The following is a 26,718-nucleotide window of genomic DNA, read 5'->3' on the forward strand; positions in this document are numbered from 1 at the left end:
AGTTGATATAATCATAAAAGTTATTAAATTGATATATTTATAAAGGGAAGTTTAAGTTGATATAATTATAAAAGTTATTAAATTGATATACGTATAAAAATTCCGAATTTAAATTGACATAATTATTAATTTAAGATTTAAAATGATATAATCTCTAAAATTCAAAATTTAAATTGATACAATTGCTACTCAACTATTTAAATAAATACAACAAACAAAAATGGAAGAGTATAGATTGATGATATTCGCTTAAAAAAACAAATGTAATTGGTGTCCTATGCATCATGCCCTTTATCCAAAACGCGCCGCTTTGATCGGCGCCGTTCACCGGGAGTGGGGAGAAAGGGAATGGACGGCGGCGGAGACTGGTGCCGGAATCCGGAATCCCACTTCCGATATCAATGTCGTTTGGTTTCGTCTCCTACAGTCCGATGAACTGATGAAGGTTGAATTATAGGGCTTTCTCTGGATCAGCTCCGTCATTCTCTGTATCGCATTTACTTGGAAAAGAGCGACGAATATACCGTAAGTGATTTTCCATGTCTCCTTAAACTTCCTTTGTATTGATCGCAGTTGTGAACGGTTGGATTACTTATTGAATCTCATTTCATTAGTTTCTTCATGCGAATGAGATTCTCCAGGTTTGAGTTCAGGATTAATCAACTCTTGTAAAATGAATAGTAGAAAAATGCTGCCTCTTATAGCATCAAATAAATCTCCATGTTTCCTACCTGAGGTTGTTGATTGGGGACCTTCATGACTGGTTAAGAAATATTGTGCTCATATGTTATGGTTGAGAATTCTCTGGCCACAGGGATCCCTTTGGTTTATTGAGTGTCTAAATGCCAATATTTTGGACTCATTCTTGCATTTTTCCTTAGGTTTGTTTTCTATGGGCCCAATTTAGCTCAATGCATTTGATAATAGAGGAAGTCAAGTTTGTATTTGACTGGAAGATAGTAATTTTCAGAATGTTCTTCAATTGTTGTAGTGGTAACGTCTTGCTTTCATTGAGTAATATCAATTTTATCCGTGAGTGCTGAAGAATCAGGGAAGGAATCTTATACTCTCGTGTAATAAGACATTGGGAAAACTACTTGGATCAAATTGTACAAGGGTAAAACAATAGAGAAGCACTTGAAAAACAAACTTGTGAAATCTCATTGCCTGTTTCTCTTTGATAAAAGGAAGAAAAGGTTTGCTTTAATGCACCTAGGGCGTCTAAGTGCCCCTTTTTTAGGGGAGCCGGTCCCTGTGGTAGAGGGTGAACAAAGGATAGCGTGCTTGTGTTGGAAGCGTCTCAAATTTGGAATTAGATTTGGATGCAGGGACTCTGTTTTTCCCCCCTCTTTTTTATACTTCCTCTTGAAGATGCTGTACAACTGCAGGGTTGCATGCTTTAAAGAAAGATTTTGAACATTATCCTTTCTTTTCTTGCGCCTGTGTTAACTTATTTATTTATTACTTACTATTAACATGGTTCAAGATCCACAAATAGAAGTTATTAGGTCCTCTTGAGTCTTGTCCTAAACTGTATTTTTTTCTGATATTTGTGGGTGTCCGGACCAGCTTACACATATCTCGACTAATCTCATGGAATAACCTGTCCGACCCTACAACACTTGGGTGTCAAGGAAACTCGTAGGATATTAAATTCTAGGTAGGTGACCACCATGAATTGAACCCATGACCCCTTAGCCCTTTATCAAGGGGATATTCTCTTATTTATGACTTGGCCAATGTCCTAAACTGTATACAGCTTATAATAGATTGTGTGCATTTACTACACTGTTGAAACTTGGGTTTTAAATTTTCAAGAGTTGAATGTTTGCAGTCAATTCAGTTAATGCATCTTTAGTCTGTTAAGTTGGAGTTAAGTAGTCAATTTTATCCAATTTAATAGAACACTTAATTATTCTGGTATGTGATGATTTTTTCTGAATAGATTAAGGACCATGGGAGACTACTTACTGTATTCTTTTGCTCGAGTCTTGATTTTCAGTTTCTTGTTTAAGCCTTTAGAAATAGGAATGCCACTGTTTATCTTTCTTTCTTTCTTTATTATTACTTTTATTTTATGTTGTTTTTCCCATGGTTAGAACATCATGTTCATGACTTCATTTTTCAATCATAAACAATTTGACGCAGCAGCCATAATTCATATTCTATTCTATATTTTCTTCTGTTGTTGAAAAAGTGCTAGTAGCCAAAATATCAAAACTAGTCTTTTCGACTTGTATGGTATTGTATTTTGAGAACTTGAATAATTTTAGCTTTGGCATTATGCACCCCTTCAGCCCCCCCTCTTTTGTGTACATGTTCTTTGGTGGGTTCAATCTTCGCTTGTATTATAGGTACATTCAAATATGGGTTGCATATGGCTGCATAGGACAGTAGTGAATGATTATGGCTGTAAAAGAAGAATTCACAGTTGAAATTCCTGCATACGAAGTTGAGAAAGCTGTAATCACAGATCATCTCATCAACAACATTGCGGCCCCCATTCACAAGCCAAATGAGATTCCCATTGTTGCCAGGTGGAATCTTGTTAAGAAACACAATTATTTTCACTTTGCCTGTCAATATGCCATTGATCAGTAGCTTGCAATTATATTTCTATGGCCAATCATTGATATCCTCCTTGCCACTTTTTTATGCCTCCTAAAATATAAGCAATATCCTATTGGATTCATAAGGATGTTTCTTTGGTAAACTGATGTCATTTTCTTGTTTTTGAAACTGTGGCTCTGATGTTAACTACTCTCCTATTAAATTATTTGATTAATTGTGGCCACCTATTACATGAATGTGAACAAAGAATGGTGGCCCCTTATTTGTACTGGATAAAGAGATCCATTGGCCTTATTAGTCACTGGATAAAGTAAATGCCTTTTGCTTTTCCCTAATCATACATCTTTTGTAAAGCTTTAAACATTATAGTATGATCTTTTGAGGAGACTTTCCTTCCCCTTCAAGATTATGAGGTTAGGTAATCTGCTTATAGTGTTGATGCTGGCCAAAACTTTACTAGTTAGAAATGGGTGTAATAAATTATTAGATATTATAGTGTCATGGCCAGGGAGGGTAAGAGATGGAGAAGGTTGAGTTACTGAAGAATGCTATTTTGGTGCGCCAGATTATTTTGTGAGGTTGCCACAATGTGGTTGATAATTTTTCACTATTGGATGTATGACATAGAAGTCCCTCGAATTTATATCTAGAAGTTATTAGGGAGCATGCAAATTTTCATGTCCTCATCCAACAGTTATTAATTTATGAGGTAGTCGCTACGTAGGGACCTCATTGAATAAATTTGTCCTAGTAGACAGAAGTTATAGGATAATTTTTTAGGCTTTAGGAAATGGGGAGGATTCGTTTAGTTAAACAAGTAATTCTTGACTCGCATGCCCATCTTTGTTCTATGAAAAGAAAAATCTCCTCCTCACCATTAAGCGTGTGTGCACGTGCGCACACGCACACAAAAGACACGAGAATGTGAGAGAATGAAGCAGAAGTATCTTGTTTGCTGATTAGTTGGAATGTTTTGAGGAACTCTTTTTTGCTGATAGATTTTTTGGGTGAAAGAAGTTGGATTCCATTCTTTGGTGATCAGTATACATTTTCAACAGTGCTTGTCCAATATTTGCAAAATCTAGACAGGATTATTGAAATGCCAAAAAGGTGAAGCCATCAACGGATTTAACTATTGATAAAGAAAAGCTATAAAGCAAAAGGAAAAAGGGTTTGAATTTGACTTCCATCTCTTCATTATGCCCCACCTTGATCTCATCTAGACGGCACTTGGAAACTTCCTTGCCCTTGCAGCTATTAGAGATGAACTATAAAAGATGTTTTTTATATGATGCTTTAGGAAGCCTTAAGTTTGAGAAACTTGAACTTACAGTTTGAATTATTCATGGTAAGGAATAGTGTGAGGAATAGGTTATAGAAACTTGGAATTGTTAACCCTGAAATGTAGGTTAGGCTTTATATTTCATGGATTTATAAACACCCTGGTAAATGGGTTGAGGAAATTAGTTTAAACCATGGAGGTCACTTACTAAGAATTTAAAGTTCCGAGTTTATCTGACATGGTAGTTTCAAATGGTATTAATGTTAGATTTGACTTGTTAATTTTGGGTCAAGTTACAAATTTAGTCCACGGTTTAGAGAAAATTAGAGTTTAGATCCTATGATTTTATAAGTTAGAATTTAGTTACTTTGTATGAAGGTTTTTGCAAAACTATATTACTAAATTCTAACTTTTTCAAAATCAAATTTGACCATAATTTTGAGTGACACAAGTGGAATCTGAGAGGTAATTACTCTAAGAAGGTGAAGGTGGTGTTTGGCTGTCGTAAGATTTTTCTCTTTTTAGATTGATGATGGATCATAATAACAAATAAGATTTGGATGGAAATGGGAATGAGCTGCTTTGATTCTTTTAAAGAGCAGAATCTGATGACAAAACTAAATTTAGTGGATTGAACATCATAAAAGTTATCGAACCACCTAGAAAGGAATTTCCACTTAGTCTTGAGAGGACTTTAGATTCGTTTAGGATTGAGTTTAAATCATTTGCAAAATTGGTTTACTTTTTGCTTTTTCCCTATAATGGTTTAGTATGTTTTTTTTCCCTTCGCATTTTCCTTTTACATATACTAGTTAATTGCATTTCCAGGTTAAAATATATTCACCTCAATCACATAGACCGAGACATTTTTTAGTAGATGATTTGAATCTCTAACCTCTTAATTTGAAGTATATGTTTTAACTAGTTAAGCTATATTCAAATTAGTTTTAATTAGGTAGACACAAACACTCATCGAAAAGTTGATTGACGCTATCCATGGTTAATACTATCCTTTACTAGTAGATGACTCAGGTAGACATTGGTTCCTTTAATTATCAAAAAGAAAAGTTGCAACCCAGTTAGATTAGACTATGACATGATATGATGCATACACAAATCATACCTACACCCTTACAAATTCTTTTTAAACTTTCATAGTGTTAGGGGGGTGATTGGAGTGTTTAGTTGGTTATTATAATCCGTGGTTACAATAGCATATATGTTAATATAGTTTGTGTTTGGGGTACAAACTATTTTAATTTGGGTTATAGTAGTTTGTATCTAAGGTGCATAATATTTTTATTTGGGTAGGAAATAGTAAACAATATAAAAATGAGAAAAAGAGAGTATGAGTAAAAAATAGTAAACATGGTAATAAAAAGAAATTTGAAATAGTAATATTGTAGTTAATTGTAAATTATAATAATTGAATATACCAACTATTATAATTGGAGTCCCAAAATGGAGTGAGCTAACAACAAGTCCACCTAATTGAAGTTGGGGTAGAAATAATCCCTTACGTTTTTTTTTTTTGTTTGAGTACGATAGGGGCAATGAATTCAAATCATAAATCTCTTGATCGTTAGTTTATACTATATGTCAGATAAGTTATACTCGTTTTGAATAATACTCTTACAGGCAATATATTTGGTGGATTAAATCGCTACAAACCCAAGTTCAATGACTAAATTGTTATTTCTATAAAAATTCATAGACAAACTAATTTTTAATCTAAAATAAATTTATTTCTAAAAATTGTAGAAGTAGAAGTGTACATACTTTTGTTATCTTAATAAAAAAAAATAAAAAAAATTAGGCCCATTAATAATGCTATCATTTTTAATTTTATGTTTTTAAAATTTATGTTTGTTCAACTATTCCATTTTAATAGCTTTCATCCTCTTTTTAAGGGATATTTCTTTTACTTTTTATTCAATTCAAAAAAGAAATACAAGTTTTTAAAAGGTAAAGGTCATTTTTCTATTAATCATCTGATTTATTTTTTAAAATTAAACTTGTAAATATTATTACTATCATTTTTTCTTAGAAAAAGAGGTAGTATTTATAAACTTAAATTATAGACGACGGACAAATATAGATCCAATAAACCACACAGTTGGTTTTCTGTTCTATGAAATTAAAATTGCTTAGTTTGTTTCTTATTGGAGAGAGAGAAAAAGAAAAAGAAAAAGAGAGGAGACGAAAAGAAATGTGGTACGTGTGAAAGTAAAAAGGTGGTTTATAATAGAACTATTCACACGTGTGGTCCCCCATATAAATATAAATATATATTTACAATCCTGAAAAAAAAAAAAAAAAAAGAAAAAAAAAGGGTAGCTCACGTGTAGGGTTCAATGCACTTACTAAACTGTAATAATGTAAAAAATCATCATTAGCCATGCAGGGCTTTGTTATTATGTGAAATCATTATAAATGACCTCAGAAAAAGCTTTGTGGTTGTGGCCCCATTCTAAACAAACCCACCCTTCCCTCTCTTTTTTCCCATTCCCCTTTTTACCCTTCCCTTCCCCTTTTCATCCTTTTTCCTCTTCTCGCCCATTTCAGTCATTTCCTTCTCCTTTCATTTTTAACCCCTACTATAAATTATTTCTACCCTATTATACCTAAACCTATTTTGTTTATAACTATAATTACACTCTTTTTTGGATTTTGGTTCCTCTAAACAACAAGAGTTTTATTAAATAATTACCTCTTCTTTTGTTTTCTTTTTCTTTTTCAAATTTTATTCATTGATCGAGTTTAATTTAATCAGTTAAGGTTAACACTAAGTTAAAGTACTAGTCTAATCCCTAAATTTTTAACTTTGTATTTAAAAAATTTATGAACATTAAAAGGTTCTTAATATGTCATTGAAGTTTTGATTATGTGTTTAATAGGTTTTGGAAATGAACTTTAAAATCAATTCAACTATCAATCATAAAATTAAATTTTATATCTAATAATATTCTAATATTTCAATATTGTGTCAAATACGTTTATAAATTAAAACAATAACATTGTACTAGTCTAAAACATATTGAACACAAAATTAAAAATTAAAAATTTTATTTTGTTGTACTAAAAAATTGAAATTAAATTCAGGGGTTAAAGAGACACGGAGGTAACGCTTTTTTCAGTTTATAATTAACCTTTATATATATAAAAGTTGGTTGAGTTGCTATTTCTATATCTAATATAAAAACCTCTTGTTGTGGTTGTGTAGGATGTTTGTTCTTGCTTCATTTGGTTGGACAATTAAATGTGTTGTTTTTTTTCTTCTAGACTTTATAGAATGAGAGTTTAGCATAGGATAGGAATTATGGATGTGTTAAAAAGATGAGTATTTCTCTCATCAAAAGGAAAAAGAAAATAAAAATAATAGTAATAATAATAAAACTAAGGATTAAAAATTGAAATATTTCACATGTCTTTACATCAATGCTGTCCAATCGAAATCAATTGGTCAACTTCGTAACTCACTCTTCTCTCTTAGGTCACATAATCATTTCTCTCTATATGTTTTTGTTTGAAACTTTTGGATTGAATGAGAGAGATTGAGAAAAATAGAGGGCCAATTAGGATTGAAATTACTCAGTTGGGGGCTTGTGGTTACATAATTGTAATTATAGGGGCCAAAATGCAACAATTGCACATGATGATGATGGGTAGTGTAATTGTTCATCAATGCCCTTTTCTTTCCCCCTCATGCAAATCTCTTTCATTCCCATTTATGATCCGACTCCATTTTACATCATCATTTCTCTTTCTCGTAACTTAATCAATTGAGTTATATTCAAATGGGATATTGTGATGATATGATAAACATGACCTAGTAGACCAAATTTTGATCTTGGTTCGAGAGGATTGATAATTTTCACTATATTGAACTTGGGCAATGAGCATAAAGATTTTGTATTTTGTAACAATCGGAAGTCTAGCAAACTCAAATCGTTGCAGTGTCGTTACACTATTTCGTACGTATAATCTACGCGTGTCATGAACATTCTGTTGATTCAAGTATGGTAAGATTATATATATTGAGAATATTAAATTTAGGTTCAATTACAAGTTTAGTCATTGAACTTAAGTATGTGTTTAAAAAGTCTTTGAATTTTAAAAATTAATTTTTAGAACTTTTAATTTTGTGTCTAATAAATCTCTAATATTATTTGAAATTTTAAAAATCACTAATATATTAGATATGAAATTGAATCTTATGTCTAATAGGACTATAAACTTCTAATATCAAATATTTTTTAAAACTTCAAGATCAAATGACACGAACTTGAAAGTTCAATGATTTGATAGAGACTTGTTAAAGTTTATACATCAAATAGACACAAACCTAAAAGTTCAAGAACTCAACTTATAATTTGACCTCAAATTTATCTTATTTTTTCTTTAGCTTGAACATTTGGATTTAGAGCTAATGCAAGCATAACTCAATTAATTTAAAAATATACCTTAGATTAAGAGGTCCAATATTAAAATCTTCCACCTCACATCCAGATTTAGGATTAACATAATAACGTGAGCTCAACTCAACTGTTTAGAATAGATACTAAAAATTAAGAGGTCAAAAGTTCGAATATTCAACTTCACACATTTTCAGCATCGTTGGGTTTGAACATGAAAGATTAAAGAAGGGTTGGGTTTAAGAGAGAAGTTGAGCACAAATTGGCCAAGTTGGGGTGGGAAGTATTTAAGAGGGGGGATGGCTCAAAAGGAAGGGGAAGGGGAAGGATTACAAATTGGTGAAGGGGGAAGAGACCCTTTATTTTTAGGGCATGTCATGATTGGTTTGTAGCAGACCCAATTTATAACCCTTTAGATTCATTGAGGCTATTAGCCTCCAAATTTACTTCTTTTGCAGACCCCTCCCCTCTTCTTTGCAGCCCTATCATAGCTTTTTATGAATTGGATTTTGAAGAGATGGGTTTTTTAAAAACCACTCAATTTTTACCAATAAATGAAAAAAAAAAAAAAAAAAAAAAAACCAATTTCCAAGGGGAAAATTATTGCCTTACTTCCCCATCATGTCATATATCTATAAATGGAAGTCTTCACCATTGATATGAAAGGCTTAATTGATTTTCTTACAAAAATGTTGACCAAATATTAAAATAATCTCAACAAAATATCATTAATATAATATTGACATAAATATTAATAGTCAGTTTTATTTTCTTTTCTTATTAATGTTATAGAATTATATGAAATTGTTATTTGTTGATTCAAATGGTTTTTGTGAGTTTATTTGAACATTGGTATTTTGTTGTTAGTTTTATTGAGATTTTGACATTTTGGTTGACACCTTTAATATTTAATTTAAAGATTTTTATGTCCTTCCATTTTAAAATGGTTTGATCTTGAATTGATTTTCTTTCTTGTTATGTTATATTTAGTAGAGAATGGATCAATTCAGAGAGAGGGTTAATTTATAAAAAATCATTCTCATATTTAAATTGAAATTATTAAATAACGGCTCACATTATACAAACTTGGTTTTATTTCACAGGTTTATTTCAAAGCAAGCTCTCTTAAGTTGTTGTCCATAATGGTCAAAGACATTGAATTTCACATCTATAATCATAAATCAAAGAAGGATAAATCTTAGGCAAGAAAAGTTATTTATATAACGAACAGACAAACCTTAAAGGATATAACGAACAAGGACATTAAATAGTGCAAGATACATGGACTTAGATTTGAAAGAAAAAAAAAATCAGAAATAAAACGTCTTTCAACATTGAAGATTTTTATCGAGTGCAAATTTTGATATAAGTTTTATTTCAAACTCCAAATTTTCTAAGGTTAAATTGAGAATTAATGGCAAGTTTTTCTAATTGATATCCAAATTATACGTGACATAGTTAATTTGCCATAATTATTTGTCTTCCTTGTAAAAGTGTGTGTTTAGTAAAACAATACTCTCAAGTTATAACTCTAAATGGTCCGACTAATAATTTAGGGGTCGTTTGTGGCACTAAGTAGAAGTTGGTGGGACGGGTTATTATAATCCACTCCATGTTTGGGACACCAAATATAATAGTAGTGTGTACAACTATTCACAAACTACAATTAAATATTGTAAATATTATTTCAAAACCCTCTTTGCTATATAATGTCTATTTTCTATCCACAATAAATAGTTTAACCCCAAAACACAAACTATTATAAATCAAACTAAAATAGTTTACACTCGAAACACTAACTATTATAGTTCACTGCCTAACCCACTGACTATAATAAACACAGACTATAATAAGCAACTCAACACCCCAAATGCCCCCTTACAAGTTGAATCATGAATTTCAACTTGGGAGTAGGGGCTAATGTTATAAGTGAATTTGGACCTGAAAAAATTATAGACCAATCATCAGAAAAGAAAGGAAAGTAAAATCAAGATAGAATGGACAGATCAAATAAGCCTAATGGCCAATTAATAATTGATCCAATCAGATCTAATCATAACTTATGTAAGATAGGAAAGATCGATCTGATCTTAATCTTGAACTTATATTAAACTTAAACTTATGATTTCTTCCCTAATTTATCGTTTTTCATATCTGATTTTGGTATCGAAGCTTTTTTTTTTCTTTATTTTATAAATCTCTCTTCTCTGAATTAAAAATTTGAAATTTACCGTTGCTATTAAAGTTATGGAAAATTGGGCGAAAAGAAGATAAAGCATGTGACTAACGTGTGTGTTTTAATTCCAAATAAAACCATCTATTTAATTAGTAATTTCATAAAGTATTGAATTAAATTTAAAAATTAAAACATTAGGGAAAGTGAAGTTACATTACAATTTACAAATATATTATATATAATTCTGATTATTAATAATAATATTTAATGCATGTGTGTGTCTCTCTCTCAACAGAAAATCCAATGATTGTAAAATATAAAAATAACTGACAAAATATAGGATTCTGATTTTCAAACTTGTCATCTTCTAAGTCAAGTCTCTAAATAAATGCAAAATTCTTTTTTAGTTTATTAAAATATATTTAAGCCACGTTTTCCCCACTAATTACTGATTTTGCCATTTTAGTGGGAAGAAAATCCTCTTTTAAAATTGGAGTTCTATATAATAAAGTTTCTTGATTATATTTCTATTTTTATTTCTACTTCATCTTTTTAATGATCAAGATGAAGTAACAGAAACGATATAATTTTTTCAACTAAGAATTAAGATTATATATATGGTTGGATAGCAATCGAGATAATTCACAGAATCCTTCGGATGTCACTAACAATGAATTTATACTTTAGAGATGAGGTCACATGCAAGACAATCAAAATAATATACTAGTGCCGTGCTTGCTATAAATACTCCAATGCTGAGTTAGTTTTCAATATTGAGATTTTGACAAGTTATTGGAACTGAAGAATCCCACATCGATTAAATTAAAGAATGATGATGGACTCAAAGTGGTTAATGTCCTTAATGTTTAGGCATCCCAGTTACAAACACTTTAAGCTTGTGTTAACTTTAATTAAATTCTTTTTTGTATTCTCTAGTTTGAGTGCGATAAACAAAAAGTGTGAGTAGTCAAAAACTTTGAGAGAGTGTTATTGTAATTAGGGTTGAGAGAAAATTATTTTTTATTGTAATATTTTTTTTTTCACATAATAAACTTGTTTTTGGTGAGCTGTCGTTTTTCTCAAAGTTAAGAGTTTTCTTCGTAAATTATTGTATTCTCAATTTTTATTGCTTTTATGCTTTTTTCTTGAGAAGTGGGAGGTAAGGAGCTTTTTCCTAATTTTCAAGACAATGTTAGAGCAAACTTTTAGAAAATAAGATGAACTTAGTCATAAAATATCATATGGAAATACCCTCATCATCATATTTAATTTCATTGTAATTAAATATTGATATTCAAAGAATTGAATCAACCACAGCAATTGTTTCGTATCTAAAAATCTTTTAAAATCACATATCTTTATCTACGAATCGAATCTCACCTCTTTTTTAAAATTTCATATTTTCGTCTTGTTTCGTTCTTTTTATTTTTTATTTTATCTTATTTCAAATTTAAAATCCCATATCTTCCATCTCTATCTCTAGCTCGACACCTTCCGGCAAGTGAGTTTCTTTTCCCTTCTTGTTTCTCTCTCATAACCATCACTTTCTCAAACTTTTATGGTGTTGCAACATTTTTCACCAACTTTTGTTGTGTTATAGAGTTCAACCACAGAAATGTAGTAGAGAAAAACACAAGATCCCTGAGGTTTAAACTGTAATTTTTTTCTACCGATCAATTTTAATTTACAATTGAGGGTTTTTAGTTATTCATTCTTTTATGATGCCACGTTAGATAATTTTTGTGTTATTAGGCCAGTCATTTGTTTTAAATATTTAGATCAAATTTTAGTTTTTTAGGAGGATGAATCATATCTTACTTTTTTAGAAGGTTGAATTAATTATTTTCTTTAAATAAAATAAATTTTAAATACCAATAAAATTAAAGTTGTCCTAGTATTTAAAAATATGTATTTTTGGAATAAATTAACTGTAGATACTATTTGAGTTATTTTCGTAATCTAATAATTATTAATTGATTAAATTTAAATTCATTTTGCTATTTTTCCTAACCTAAATACATTTTATTATTTTGGAAAATATTATTTCTCTTATTATCCCTTTTCATATTGATACCTCTCTTGTATTTGTTTCCTATTGATCTTTGATCTATTTTGAATGAGATAACTTTATTAATTTTATTCTCACATTCGACTTTCTCTTACGTCCAACCATAACATATATTTATTTTGAAACGATAAGATTATATAATTATGGACTATTTAGCATTCTTTTGGGTAATAAATGTGTTTGTTTAAAAGTTAAAAGCATGAATTTTCCTCTCCATATTTATTATCCATTTAATTTCGGAATTTTAAAAATAATTATTATAAAGATCTTCAATTTTTTTTTTCAAATTTTCTATGATACGACCGGCAGATTTTAATTTTAGCAATAAAATTGTTGGACAAATATTTTGACTAAAAAAGTGGAACTTTTGTATATATATATATATATATATATATATATATATAAAATTGAATTTATTGACAAAAATCCATTTATAAAATTATCAAGTANATATATAAAATTGAATTTATTGACAAAAATCCATTTATAAAATTATCAAGTATCTCTTTTTGACTTATATTACCCACATCAATCATCACTAAGAAACTTTTTTATGTTAAAAAATCTTGTATGACCTTTTTTTTTTTTTTTGTCGGATAAAATAGAACTTTCGAACAATAAATATCATGGATTACGTCGTCGTCTTTGCGACAGTAATAATCACCTATTTAAAATATTAAAATCTTACAAATTTCACGACAACCAAATGTTGTAAAGAGACTAATCCTTATGGATAATATAGATTGGTACATGTATGAATATACATTATTATAAAAATAAAAATAGAATTTTTTTATTCATCAATATCTATGTTGATATATCTTTAAAATTAAAATCTTGATATCGATATCAACATTGATATTTTAATCCTTAACGAAAATTCAAACTCATGAAATATATATCTCGCAATTTATCGACATTGAATAATATTTTCGAAAACTTTAGAAAAGAAGAATAAAAGGAAACCAAATTGATGCCACCCAACCATGCAAAACTATCCTTTAGTTGAATCAACAAATTTATCTTTTTGGTACTTTTCCACCCTACTACTCAATAATAACCATTCATCATTAAAATGAGTTAAAGGAAGAGCAAATTGAAGCCTTCAAAAGCCAAATAGGGTAAAATTTGGAAGAGGGAAGAGCTTTAAGGGGTAATAATGTAATTTCACTAACACTAACCCCATTGTTTTGAGCTCCATGATTGCCTTGATGCAAACACATAGAGAGATGAACGAGCTCCACGAGGGGTAGTAAATGACTAAAATGCCCTTGAAATCATATATATGGAGCCATTCCAAAAGAAGAACCCCCCATGATGTTTCACACTAAGCTACTCATAACCCATGAGAGGGCTTGAGGCTGGCTGGCCCCTACCCCTTTCCTTCTTCCAATTGTAAACCCTTAAAAATTATAATAAGTAAATTGCAAAACAACCCTTAAAGTACAATGATAGTTATAATTATACTCTTAAACTTTCAATTGTAAAAATTTAACCTTCAAACTTATACATGTGTTAAAATTAGACCCTCAAACTTATAATAGTTATAGAAATATATCGAACTCCCAAATGACCTAGCCTTATATAATTGTTACAATTTCTACCATTAATATAAGTTCGAGGGCCTAATTTTAATATTGTATAACTTTGAGGGCTCAACTTTTACAATTGAAAGTTTGGGTTATAATTGCAACTACCACCATACTTTATGGGTGATTTTTATGATTTGTCAAAAAAATCTTTCTATCTTTTTCTTTCTTTCTTCATTTTTTGTCTATTGCTTTCAAAATGCTTTCATTGATGATCCTTGCTTTCCTTGTAATAATGCTTTATAATAATGTAAAACAAAATACCATCATCAATTGGTTCAAATAATTCAAGGAGTTAAAAATGGTCCCAAGTATATATTATAAGGTTAGATAATAAGTTGTGTTGTGAGATTAGTTTAATTACGTAAACGAAAAGATATAGTTGTTTCAGGAAAATTAATTAGTCGATAGGTGGTGAGCTAGTTCGAACAATCATGCTTACAAGAGGAAAAAAAATAACATTTTTTTTTTCTTTCACTAGACAAATAAAAGGTCATGTGTTTAGCTAGTATATGCCAAAATGCCTAACTTTATAGATTTCAGTCTCTTTCAATTACACTACTAAAGTTATTAATATACTATTCTTGAAACCCCCATTAAATTTTATAAACACCCATCAAATAGAAAGGCAAAAAAAAACCATCTTTTTTTTTTTCCTTTTCATTTGAGATTGGGTAAAAAATGTTGCAATTGGGGTCTAAACCCTAAAATAATATAGAATTTTGGTGGGTGTGATTGAAAAAGAAAAATAAAATTAGAATAGGGGGTTTAGCTAAAAAGGGAGAGGGTAATATGAAAGGGAAAATACAACATTACAAGTAAGGTATAAAATCCCCAAAATAAACAAGTGGGTAAAGAAAAGTTGTACGTGCAAAAAGAAGTGCTAATAAAACCCACCCCAAAAAAAGGGGTAAAAAAGAGAGAAAATAATGATTATTACCAATAGTTACCAACACAAATGGATTAGAAATGTGAAAGGGAAATGAAAGGGTGGCTAGAAATAGAATTACATAATTTAGTAATATATAATTTAGAAAAAATTATCCTTTTAGTCTCCAAATTTTAAATAATATGTGTATTTGATCTTTAAATTTTAAAATTTATCTTTTCAGTCTTAAAATTTGTATACATAGATACATTTGATCCTTAAATTTTTTAAAATATAATTTTTTTTAAGTCATTGAATTTTAAAAAATAGATTCAAAAGGTCACCGTTCCTAATTTTTTAAAAAAATAATTATATGATAAGAGATAATTTTAAAAAATTATTCTTCTAATTTCAAAGGTTATATTAAGTATTTAACTAAAGATTATATAAGAGTATTTTTAAACCTATTTATCACATGTTAGTAATTCTCAATCGGTTGGAATCACTATTGTCCTTTCTAAAATTACTTTAAAAAAAATGGTTAAGATAATTTAAAATCAAATTTAATAATGTAAGACATACATTTAAAAGTTTAAAAATTAAACATTGATTTGATAATAGAGAAATTATTTCAAATGATAAAACTGCTGAAAATAGTTACAAATAATAGCAAAATATCACAGGCTATTTGCGATAGACTACTATCTCTATTTATCAAGACACAAATAATAATATATTGTGGGTAAACACTAATAGACAGTGAAATTTTGATATATTTATAAATATTTAAGTTCATTTTCTAATATTTGAAAACAATCTATGATTACGAGAAATTAAACAACCATTTGAAAAACATCCTCAACACAGATCCTTATAAAAATTTAAAAACTAAAAGTTACATTTTGAAAACTTAAGAAAACGAGACGTGCATACATTCTTAAAAACTCGAGAATTAAAAATATAATTTTAATATTAGAAAAGGGGGGTGAAAATAGAAATAGAAATAGAGGGAAAAGAAAAGAAGGAAGGGTTAATGGTGGGTGTATTGAGAAGGGTTGTGTTGTGATGATGGTTTAGAAGCCAATCCATTTCATGATTGCGAATCTTGGGACGGCCCTTAGCCCACCATCATTTTACAACTCCTACCCGTAACTCCCATAATTGCCCCCTTTTTTTTTATTACCAAATTACCCTTCTTCTTTTCCCCTTTTTACCCCTCCCCTACCCATTACGCCATTTCCCAATCATCTTCTTCATTTTCTTTTTCTTTCTAAATATCTATTTATTTATTTTTCATTTAAAAAAAAAAAAAAAAAAAACCAAAAATCTTTTGAGCTTCTTCCTATAACCGGCCGCCTTCCATGCTTACACTTACATGATTGTTGTGTCAGAAAGAGGAGGGGCATGTCTCATGTCTAATGTCTCTATGTCTTGTTTTCTTTTTTCTTTTTTTTTTTTTCTTTTATATATATATTTAAATTATATTTTTTGTTTAATGTTTGGGTTTCTCTCTCTTGACCTATGACTCTATAAATTAACAGCCACTTTGTTCCATTTGTCCCTCACTTGTTCCTTTTTTTTTGCTTTTCTTTTCTTTTCTTTCTTTCTTCTTCTTCTTCTTCTTCTTCTTCTACTAGAAGTGCTTCTGTTACAAAATCCACATTGTCTTTGTTACTTCTCTCTCTGCCCAACAAACCCATCTTAAAAAGGTGATCTTTTTTGAAAACATAAAGAAATTTCAACACATACCCCTCTTTCTCTTTCCTCAATCTCTCTCTCTCTCTCTCTCTCTCTATATATATATATATTATATTTTGTTGTTATTTTTGGGCCTTTTGTTTTCTTCTTAAGGTTCTCTTCTTGCTTCCCTTTCACCAAGAAAGGTAGACATATCATTGTGCTGTGGGGTACTTTGTTTGTTTTGTTCTTCATTTTTTTTTTCTTTTTTTAGTGCAAGTTTTTGTTTTTGTTCTTCTAAAATCTATATCTCTTCTTCTTCTTCTTCTTCTCTTGCATTTTGAAAGGGAATAATGTATTGGATTCTTCAACTTATTTTTACCTTTTTTTCCTCCTTACAAACAATTTCCTCTGTTTTTGTGTTTTGCAGTTTAGAGGAAACTTTTTTAAAAAAAAAAAAAAAAAAAAATCTTAAGCTTCATTTGGTTTTAAATAAGTGGTTGAATCTAACTTTAATTATCCTTTTCTTTCATATTTGGGCAACCGAAAGAACAATCCATTTCTCTCTCCTTTTTTTTTTCTTACAATGAGTGTAGATTTTGTCATTCATTTATCCTTATTCTCTTCCATTTTTATCTTTATTCATTCAAAATCTTTTGTGTTTTTTAAAAAAAAATCCCCTGTTTCAAAGCTGTTTTTGCCTCCCCTTTTTTCCCATTTGTTTCTGTCTCTTTCTCTTCTAACTCTCATTATTACATATGGCTAAGACCAAAGCTTCTTCTCCATTACTGTTGGATTTATCAGTCTCTATAAATCAAACTCACCCTTTTTTTTAATCACCCATCTCAACATTTTCCATCTTGTTTGCTTCTAATTCCCTTCTTCTCTGTTTTTTTTAAACTTTTTTTAAAAAAAAAAAAAATTCTAATTCAATTCTTGTTTTTTTCCAGGGAGAAGAAGAAGAAGAAGAAGGGTTTTTTTGGGGATTTTGAAAGAAGAATTTGGTTGATAAATTGTTATTATTATACATTTATCAATCAAATTAGCAGAGGAAATGGAGAGGCTAAACTCAGAGCTGTACTTGCAAAACTGTTACATAATGAAGGAAAATGAAAGATTGAGGAAGAAAGCTCAGCTTTTGAACCAAGAAAATCAAGCACTTCTTTCAGAACTGAAGCAGAAATTATCAAAAGGAAATTCAAAAGCCAATGCTTCAAAATCAATCCCTGATCTTAATCTCTCCTCTGCAAATCCATCTAATTCTTCCAATTGAATCATATAATATCTATGGAAGAAGAAGAAGAAGAAGGAGGAGATGATATTATCATGACCCCACTTAAAGTTTAATCCTTTTTTTTTTTTTTTTTTATTTTAATTTTATGTTTCATTTTTTGTGAATTACCATAGCCAACAGTAGCAAGTAGTTTGGGTTTTCAGTTATATAGGACAGCATGTAGCTTTAGCATCTTTTTTTTTTTTTTTCAAAAAAAAATTTTCTTTATTATCTTTTTTTTTTTTTTTTGGGGGGGGGGGGGGGGTGGTTAGGATGTGGGCGGATTTTCTGTACTTCAAAATGATGTATCAGGCTATCTAATGGAAACCAATTTCAGATATAATCATAATCTTTATCTCTGTTTCTTTCTCATATCATATTGTGGTTGTATTTAAAAAATCTAAAATGGGTTTGCTCGAAAATTAAATTTTATTCCTACCCATTTAATTTATACTTGACGATTATTAAAAAACAAATCTTTGCAACAAAGATAATCAATAAGGCAGCCAATTTTGAGTGGCGTCGTGATCATTTTTGCTTGTAAATTTTGTTAAGTTTTTAAAGTCAAGATATCCAAAAGATGAACAGAGCATTTATTTCTCTCTTAATATTATTACTTTTTATTTGTTTAATTGTGCAATAAAATAAGAGGCTATGAGATATCATGTAAAAGGTTTGAAAGAATAATGAATTTTTGTCTACTGAAGACAAAACCATGTGGGAATGTTTTTTTAAAAAACTTCATCACACATGCATGTTCATATCTTCCTAAGTTTTGATTTCACGTAGCATTTTCATGTGTGTTTTTTCTTTTTCTTGTATATAATTTAATTGTTTGTGACATGTGGCTTTCTTGCATGGAAAGAAATGTTTAAAAAAATCAGTTCAAATTATAATAATGGAAAAAGGGTTTGAGCTATTGTAAAGATAAAATTTGTTTGAAATTAAGATATATACTTTTTTTAAAAGAAAGTTTGGGGTTGAAAAAATAATGAAGAGAAAAGGGCTTTGAATATTTTACCCAACTCTAAATTGAGATAATATCACTTTATTGATAAATCTCAACAAATGACCTTTTATTGAATTTTTTCATATTGAGAAAAGTTCCATCCATGCTTCTGAAACTTTTTTTTTTTTTTTTTTTTTAAAAAAAAAACACTTTTATATGAGAAACACTTTCAATAAGTTCCTATTATATGACACTTGAGAAAGCTTGCATTTCATTGTTATTGATATTGTCAAGTAATTCTATAGAGATAAATATTTCAGTTGAAGTAAATATTATGATTTCTTAATAAGTACTTGTAATAAGTGTAAAGCTTGGTTCAAGTACCATGAGAATTTATATAGCTCGTGAAATTAGCACATTTGTAATTTTCGATCAACTTAAAATTGTGTGAACTTAATTTGAAATTACACAAGCTTCACCCTTACATATCCAAAACCAAATATCCTTCTCTCAAAGTATAAATAATAAATTTAGGGGAAAAAAACTCAAGGTAAGATTTTGAAAAAATGTCAAGAACTAAAAATATATATATATTTTTTCATGTCTCAATTTTTTAACATTAGAAAAATCCAAAGTAATAAGATTGAAAATTAGTCTATAATTTAATGGATTTTTTTAAAAAATAAAAATAAAAGAAGCAAAATAAATGAAAGAAAAGAAAGGAAGCTTTTCATTCGGATTCCATCTGAGGAAGAAAGTGATGGGAGGATCTAATCAGTAGGTAAACGTCATCACACTAAAAAAAATAAAAGAGTAAAAAATAAAAATCTTAAAAAGTCAATGAAAGAGTTCATTAAATTTTGGAAAAAAAATCTAAAAAAAGGCAATAAAATATGAAACCCATGAACATGACGTAGCCCTGTGTTGCCAGGTTGACCATTAATTTAAAAAATAATAAGAAGAAGGGAAAAAAAAAGAGAAATATATTCTAATAACAATAATAATAGAAAAAGAAAGATATGATAAAGAAGAATGTCCAATCCAAAACTTCATTGAACTACAGGCCTAGTTTGAGGGTGTTTGTTCTAGGCTCTGCCTCTGAGCCTTTCAATAAACTAATTGAGATCAAAATAGAGAAGAAAGGCAAGGAAATGATGACCCATTTGAATTTTCTCTTCCTTCTTCATGGAAAACAAGCAAATTGGTCCATTTAAACCATCATACTTACTCATTATTTTCCTCACATTTTCCTTCTTCTCTTTGCCTTGCCTTGTTTCTTTGATTTTCTGACCATCCCTCAACATTTCTTCTACCTTAACCAACTTTATTTCAACAACTTCAATATTCAAATGTCTATAACGTGAATATGCGGTAGAAATCTAGTCATGTCTAACTTGAATTTCGTTCGTAAAGACCTGTACATAAAACCAAACTCATACAACCACTAATTATAATCCCATGATATGAACATGTTCTCATTAAGATCATGATATGAGAACAAAATAAGATGATTAATCTCATTTTTTTAAGCTATGATGTATATATGGTTTCTACTTCACCATATCAAGATCTAGGGCATAGGTTAGCTAGGGTTGCTGTCTGAAATGGTGATTTCATGAACTCTTTTGTTGGAAATCTCTCTTCTTCGTTTGAAGAGGGCGTGGTGGGACTCCTTGAGCCCAAATGTTGTCTCTCACTTGCTAGAGCTTTTTTATGGATTGAATGAATCTATAGTTTCAATATATATGGGCAATTATTAGGCTGCACCTAATCAAATGGAGCCCATTTCAATACATTGTAAAAAAATAAAATAATTATTTTATAAAAAATCCGTCACATAATATGTGCCATCTGAGTTGTACGAAGATGGATGCAACCAAGTATATATATTAATTTATATATATATGTGGGGTTTCTACTCTGAAAATTGTTGCTACTTTGAAGGGAGGAGGCTAAACTTAAACAAGATGTAGATAAGTTAATGAGGGGTAGATCCACAATTTGCAGGGTACCCTACGGATTTGGGGCCATCATTACAATATCTACAAGAGTGGAAGGGTTTCAGAAGATGAATGGAAACTGGTTCAGTACGCAAACCTTTTTTCTTGCTTTGGTCCAAAACAACATCCTTCGCTGCCCTAACACCTTCATTCAATTCAAACAACAATCAATAATGTCTTTTTAATCATTGAATTCTTTGTATTTTCTAATTCTTTGTTACATTACATCTCACAGCAAGAGAAACATATATTCATAGGTTTTTCATACCCAATAATAAACAGCCTTGGCACATTGCTCAATACAGTAACATATCTTCTTATCTTTCTCTCTCTCTCTCTCTCTCTCTCTCTCTCTCTCTCTCTAAGCTACAGTAAGATTATTTTCTTTGAAGATTTTTTAAGAGTCTAGTTCCAAGAACAATATCCTTGCCAACATCTGCAGTTATTTGTTCTCTCATTAAACAAATGTGGACTTGTCATGGGAAAAAGAAGCCATAGGAACCCCACCATTCCAACTAGAAATGCCAAGCTCACCATCCCTGGGATGTTTAGATAAAGTTATCTTCAACTCGGAGACAAATTCATAAACAAAAACAAACACAGAAAAGAAAAAAAATACACTAGGCACAAAGGGTTAAATTCAGCTTCTTAGATTTCACAAGATGCATTGCAGCATGTGGAATTTGACATGGAGAACAATCTAAGAATTGTTATCAATGAACCTATTTCCTCTATAGACTCAAATCTAATCCTAAATGGGACTGATCAATGTAGACAGAGTGATCTATCCTTTTTAACTTTAAACATTCTTTTTGGCGGTCATTAATCACCATATCAACCATTTATTAGCCATTTAGACAGTGAACGTGTAGATAACCTTATTATAAAAAGCAAGGTCGTAAACAGAATAGTGGAACTATATGCAATTGTATTAAGGATGAGAAATTTGGAACATATATGTCCTTTAGAAGGAAACGAAGGGGGATAGGTTTGATTCTTTTATTATCATGGGTTATTAATGAAATCAGATCACAAAAACATAAAACATACCTCTCCTTCGAGAAAAAAGTGCAGGTAACCCCATAAAGTTGCAAAAAACATGAGCAACTAACGGAGCAAGAAGATGACCTGCAAAAGATATCCCGGCATTAGTGCGATTTCTTTATAAGAAACTTTAGTGTTTTCGGAATATCTTTTGAAATACAATCATTTTTAACATAAACAACTTGGAAAAACGAATAATTTAAGATGTGTTTAGTATAGCTTCTTCATGATTGACAGTTTTTTTTTTTTTTTTTTTTTTTTTTTTTTTTTTTTTTTTTTTTCCTTCAAATCTTAATAAATAAAAAGCTCCTTAAAAATTTGGATCAATTTAACCAAAAATGATTTAAAAATGATCAGCCAAAAATCCACAGAATATGTAGTATGAAAACAAAACATACTAGTAATTAATATACTACCTTTTAAGCAGTTTTAGAAAATGTAAGATATAATCACATTTTATAGAAAATATATTTTTAAAAAATGGTTAAACTAGAAGGCATTCCAAACACTTCCAACAAATCCACCCTCAGCTCTTAGTTAAAAACGCAAAAACATTAGTGGCTAGGTAAGTGAACCAAGTCCAATAAAACTATCTTAGATGTCATCTTTCTACTTTCCATGAAAGGGAATATATATACATTTCACTGAAGGTTATGAACAAACCTTTCCAATTGGAAGTGATCAAGGAAGGATATTCGTTCATAACAAAATTCTTGGCATAAGAGTTCTAAAGGAAAGCACCAAAAGATATTGTCCCATAGTCCCTGTACTCTTAATATTAATAAGAATAATCACTAATATTAGATGTTAAATTAAACATCACCCTTCCAATTAGCATCTTTAAATCAGTTTGGTGAGAAAATCAACTATCATCAATTTGCTTATCAAGAAAGGCATTAATGCCAGTACACATACTTCTCATGAAACAAAAGTCGATACTGCCCTAGACTAAAACTACATAGAAGATTATTGGAAAAGATATAAATACAACTTCATATGTGAAATTTGATGAGCTTCTAGTAGCACATTTAGAGCTCGACACTAATTCTACTCCAATTCCAGCTTGAAGCTGGTGCAAATTCATCAGTTAAAATCAATCTCTTTCTACCTGATAATTGATTGCAAAAGAACAGGTGTATGAAGCTCAGGAATAAAAAACAATGACCTATCAGAATACATAGCAATAAAAGTAATGTTCTCTCTTAAATACCAGTTCGCACAAAGAGAAAACTTGCGTATGATCCAAATACCACAGTATACCCAAGCTGGAGACCTGGAAAAAGAAAAGAAAAGGTTAAAAAACAGAACTCCTACACATCCTTCATAAACATTTAAGAAATGAAGAAGAAGAAGAAGAAGAAGAAGAAGAAGAAGAAGAAGAAGAAGAGAAGGGAAGAGTAACAAATGGAATGAAATTTTTCAGGGAATAGAACTTGTGTACCTACAACCATAACCGCTTTGGTTAAGTTGTTGTTCTGCTTGCTATAGTACTCCATAAAGTGGTTTAAATGCGCTGCCACGTGATGATGAAGCAGAACATAACTAATTTTTAACCAGTTTGAGTAAATTTACAGAAGTACCACAGGAAAATTGGTCATCCATGAAATGTTCAAAGTCTGATGATCCCATCCTAATTTGAATTAATAAACTAAAACCAAATGTAAGTATTGAAGAGTCGTCTCTTCATACATACATGCTCTTCATATACACATATAATATATATAAAAGGCTAGTGATCATTTAACGTGGTACAAGAAGAAGAAATCTCAAGCTCAAACACTTGCAATGTTTCCCCCCTGCTTCTATGAATTATGGGGGAACATAACCAATTTCAGAAAAATACTTAATAGTATAGGGATCACGTAAGGTCATGCCCCGTAATGAATAAATGAGGTTACATGCACAAACTCTTACGTATGGTAGTTTCATCTGCCAAAACATGAAGCGTTAAACTTACCCAGACTGAAAAGAATGGCGCAGAGAAATATCACAGTGGTCGGCTTAAATCCCCCAGATAGAAGAACTGGTATCATGCATGCTCTAAACACCAACTCCTCAGTTAGTGGAGCCTGTCCAAGGATGTGTGATGCAAATGTCAACAAAGAAATACAAGAAAAAAAGGTTCGTTTGCCACGGCTTAAAGAATTATTTATTTTCGTCTAACGACCAATACTACTTAGTGTCAAGGAAAACAAGACATCTATTTGAATTTTATAGATAAGTCGACTCACAAACTCAAAATAACAGCATCTTTTACTCCCAAGTTGAATCCAGAATATTGGACGTTAGTCAAAGCCTTCCCAACCAAATTGAATACAATGATCAATCAAGGTGACCACATCAATCAAGTTACTATTTGTTCTTCAGTGATTGAATACAATGATCCAGGTGACCACATCAATCAAGTTACTATTGTTACTTATCTAGTTTGAATATAATAAGCATGCGAGGAAGATTTAGGGCAAAACCAAGCCACAAATTTTTGTTTCCACCGAACTCATGGAGCTTACTCACAAAGAATTGTCAAATAAGTAATGCCGACAGGACAAAAACCCAATGGTTCAAGATGAAGGGTTGCCCAGGAATTGAAAGGAAAGCAGCTGCAAAAATATTTCAAGAATATATACTAGCATGCAGTTAGTCATCAGAAGGAGCAACGGTAAAGCCAAGTATAAGTGATTTCTTTGCTCTTAAGAGACAGGAAACATGGAACCAAAAAAGGAGTGGAAAAGGTTTAGGGTACTCACTACAACATAATTTCTCCAAGCTAAAACATTTGAGACAGTCAATAGCCCCCAATCAAGAACTCTTGTCCAAAAAAGTCTGGCACAGTTCAAAAGGGAGCCTTCTCCATGATTCATATGTTCTCTCCATGAATCCACCAATAACAAATACTTTAAGACCATTGATCCAGCGTACAATAAAGAAGTCAATGAGAGAGGAAAGATCACAGCTTGCCACTGTTTCATAGATAAAATTGCAATTCAGGATGCAAGTTTAGGATTCATTTCACCTTTCCAATCTGCAGACTACAAGATTATAAAATTGAATAAAATGTTAAAGAAAACCTTAGCTAATACCATGGTGTGTTATTTAATGGAGGAGAAAATATTGATTCTTACAATATGATCTGCTCGGATACCATAAGCTGCCAATAACAGTGAAAACTCCATTTTCCTTATCTAGCATGAAACAAAATAAGATGGGGAAAGTCAGCATCATGATGGAAAGCTAGCACAAACAAATATATAAATTGCAGACTACGAACTTATAAATTTATAATCAGACTAATAATGCTCCGTTGAATTACAAATTCCTGGGATCTGTTGAGACCCAGAGGACTAAGAACAAGAAGTCATGTCATGTCCACATAATATCTTTCTTTGCATGGTAACTAAAAAGTAATAATTTCAAATCTCTAATTTACCAATTAGATTAATTGATTAATCTTATGTTCTACCGTAATTTGTTCACTTGAATAATGAGAAAGGTAACTATGTTTATATATATATATATATATATGAAGTTCTTGGTCCCAGGTCTATTAGATACAATGGATCCAACAGATTCGTTATCTAAACCAGAATTTACTTCGTTTTTTGATAAAACCATACATTATACCGTTGACAAATTCCGATTAGTTAACTTGAAGTTCGCATGATAAACTAATTCTTACTAGAACGGTGTATGGAGGATATTGATTAAGCATTCTATCTTAAGTGAACCATAGCAGAACATTTCCTAACAACGGAACAACCTGTTATTCTTTATTCTCTCTTAAGATTATTCCGGACAGAAATAAACGAATACTAAACAGTTCGACTCGAAGAAGTAGAGGTGATTCCATGTTGAGACGATCTCTGAGCAGACTCATTGCAAATACAAACAATAGAGTCATCCTTACAGAAATTAATGGTTAGAAAAAAGTCAATTGAAGCTTACAGGAAGGATTAGAGCGCAGACGACGACTGAGACGGCGGTGGAAATGAAGGCGCACAGGAACCGTCGAATCATGTAAACTTGAAGAGAAGGAGGAGGTGGTAGACGAAGAATCAAAGCAGGAGCATAGAGAACGGCGACATAAAACAGAGCCATGGCCGTGCAGGCCGTCGCTGCTACTGCTTTGGAAATCAAACAACCTTCCTCCTCCATAGTTCGATTTCTCAAGCAAACCTCGAATAAAATGAAAATGGTCTTCGCAGTTGGATCTGAAGACGAATTTCACTCGCTTTCCGTTGAGTTCACGGTTCGAATTTACATTGATTCCGACAACTCGCCACCTCGTGCACGCCGAGTTGAATCGGAATTGCTTCCGAGTCTACGAGTTCCCTTCCCGTTGTTTTTCGATTTCTTCAATTAACCCCAAGACGAGTTGAGAACATCATCATTCATCACTCAAAACATCTTTTTTTTTTCTTTTTTTCTTTTTCTTTTTGGGAATTGTTGTTATTGGAAAGATTAATTTTATCATTAAACTGGTATAATTTTCTCTTAATATTAGAATAATTTTCATCTAATTGGGTCAAAACTTATTAAGTAAACTTAGTTTATCGTAATTGACATCATCTATTTTATAGAAATCGAAAGTTGGTTGTTGTATTAAAAAAATATTTAATTGAGATTACAATTTCTACAAATTTATTTCTAGATTTTAACAAAAAATAATGATTTTTTTAATGAACATGACATGATGATTTTTACTTTCCCTAATCACACATTGTCAAAAAATATATATAGCACTTAAATGTTAAGAAAGGTCTAATATGCAATGAAATTTCGATTTTAGAACAACTGTATAGATATTAA

The 26,718-nt window shown here is 30.5% G+C and overlaps 2 protein-coding genes and 1 long non-coding RNA gene across 9 annotated transcripts; 2 read left to right on the plus strand and 1 right to left on the minus strand.

Annotated features, from left to right (window-relative positions):
* Positions 1–245: 245 nt before the first annotated feature.
* On the plus strand, positions 246–2,906 carry LOC120091402. Its single transcript, XR_005485710.1, has 2 exons — positions 246–525; positions 2,355–2,906. It is a non-coding gene; the product is annotated as an uncharacterized LOC120091402 (long non-coding RNA).
* Positions 2,907–16,461: 13,555 nt separating this feature from the next.
* Positions 16,462–18,131, plus strand: LOC120091339 (protein LITTLE ZIPPER 4). 3 transcript variants are annotated; one of them, XM_039049333.1, is made up of 2 exons: positions 16,462–16,678; positions 17,597–18,131. In XM_039049333.1, the coding sequence occupies exon 2, from the start codon at positions 17,701–17,703 to the stop codon at positions 17,917–17,919; it is 219 nt and encodes a 72-aa protein (XP_038905261.1). In that variant the 5' UTR covers positions 16,462–16,678; positions 17,597–17,700; the 3' UTR covers positions 17,920–18,131. The 3 variants fall into 3 exon arrangements, with proteins under 3 accessions (XP_038905261.1, XP_038905263.1, XP_038905262.1); XM_039049335.1 differs by lacking the exon at positions 16,462–16,678 and adding an exon at positions 16,727–16,852; XM_039049334.1 differs by lacking the exon at positions 16,462–16,678 and adding an exon at positions 17,010–17,508.
* A 2,535-nt stretch (positions 18,132–20,666) lies between these two features.
* On the minus strand, positions 20,667–26,331 carry LOC120091625 (CAAX prenyl protease 2). Of its 5 annotated transcripts, XR_005485761.1 has the most exons (9): positions 25,855–26,326; positions 25,035–25,094; positions 24,660–24,872; positions 23,870–23,981; positions 23,354–23,425; positions 23,123–23,185; positions 22,576–23,020; positions 21,919–21,996; positions 21,365–21,407 (listed from the first exon to the last, which is right to left on the minus strand). XR_005485761.1 is itself a non-coding variant. In XM_039049725.1 (8 exons), the coding sequence occupies exons 1-8, from the start codon at positions 26,062–26,064 to the stop codon at positions 20,847–20,849; spliced, it is 975 nt and encodes a 324-aa protein (XP_038905653.1). In that variant the 5' UTR covers positions 26,065–26,331; the 3' UTR covers positions 20,667–20,846. The 5 variants fall into 5 exon arrangements, 2 of the variants coding, with proteins under 2 accessions (XP_038905653.1, XP_038905654.1); XM_039049725.1 differs by lacking the exons at positions 21,365–21,407; positions 22,576–23,020 and adding an exon at positions 20,667–21,013 and having other exon boundaries at positions 25,855–26,331; XR_005485760.1 differs by lacking the exon at positions 21,365–21,407 and adding an exon at positions 20,964–21,013 and having other exon boundaries at positions 21,919–23,020.
* Between the last annotated feature and the right edge of the window lie 387 nt (positions 26,332–26,718).

Source organism: Benincasa hispida, chromosome 11 (genome assembly GCF_009727055.1).
Source record: "Benincasa hispida cultivar B227 chromosome 11, ASM972705v1, whole genome shotgun sequence".
NCBI lineage: Eukaryota > Viridiplantae > Streptophyta > Magnoliopsida > Cucurbitales > Cucurbitaceae > Benincasa > Benincasa hispida.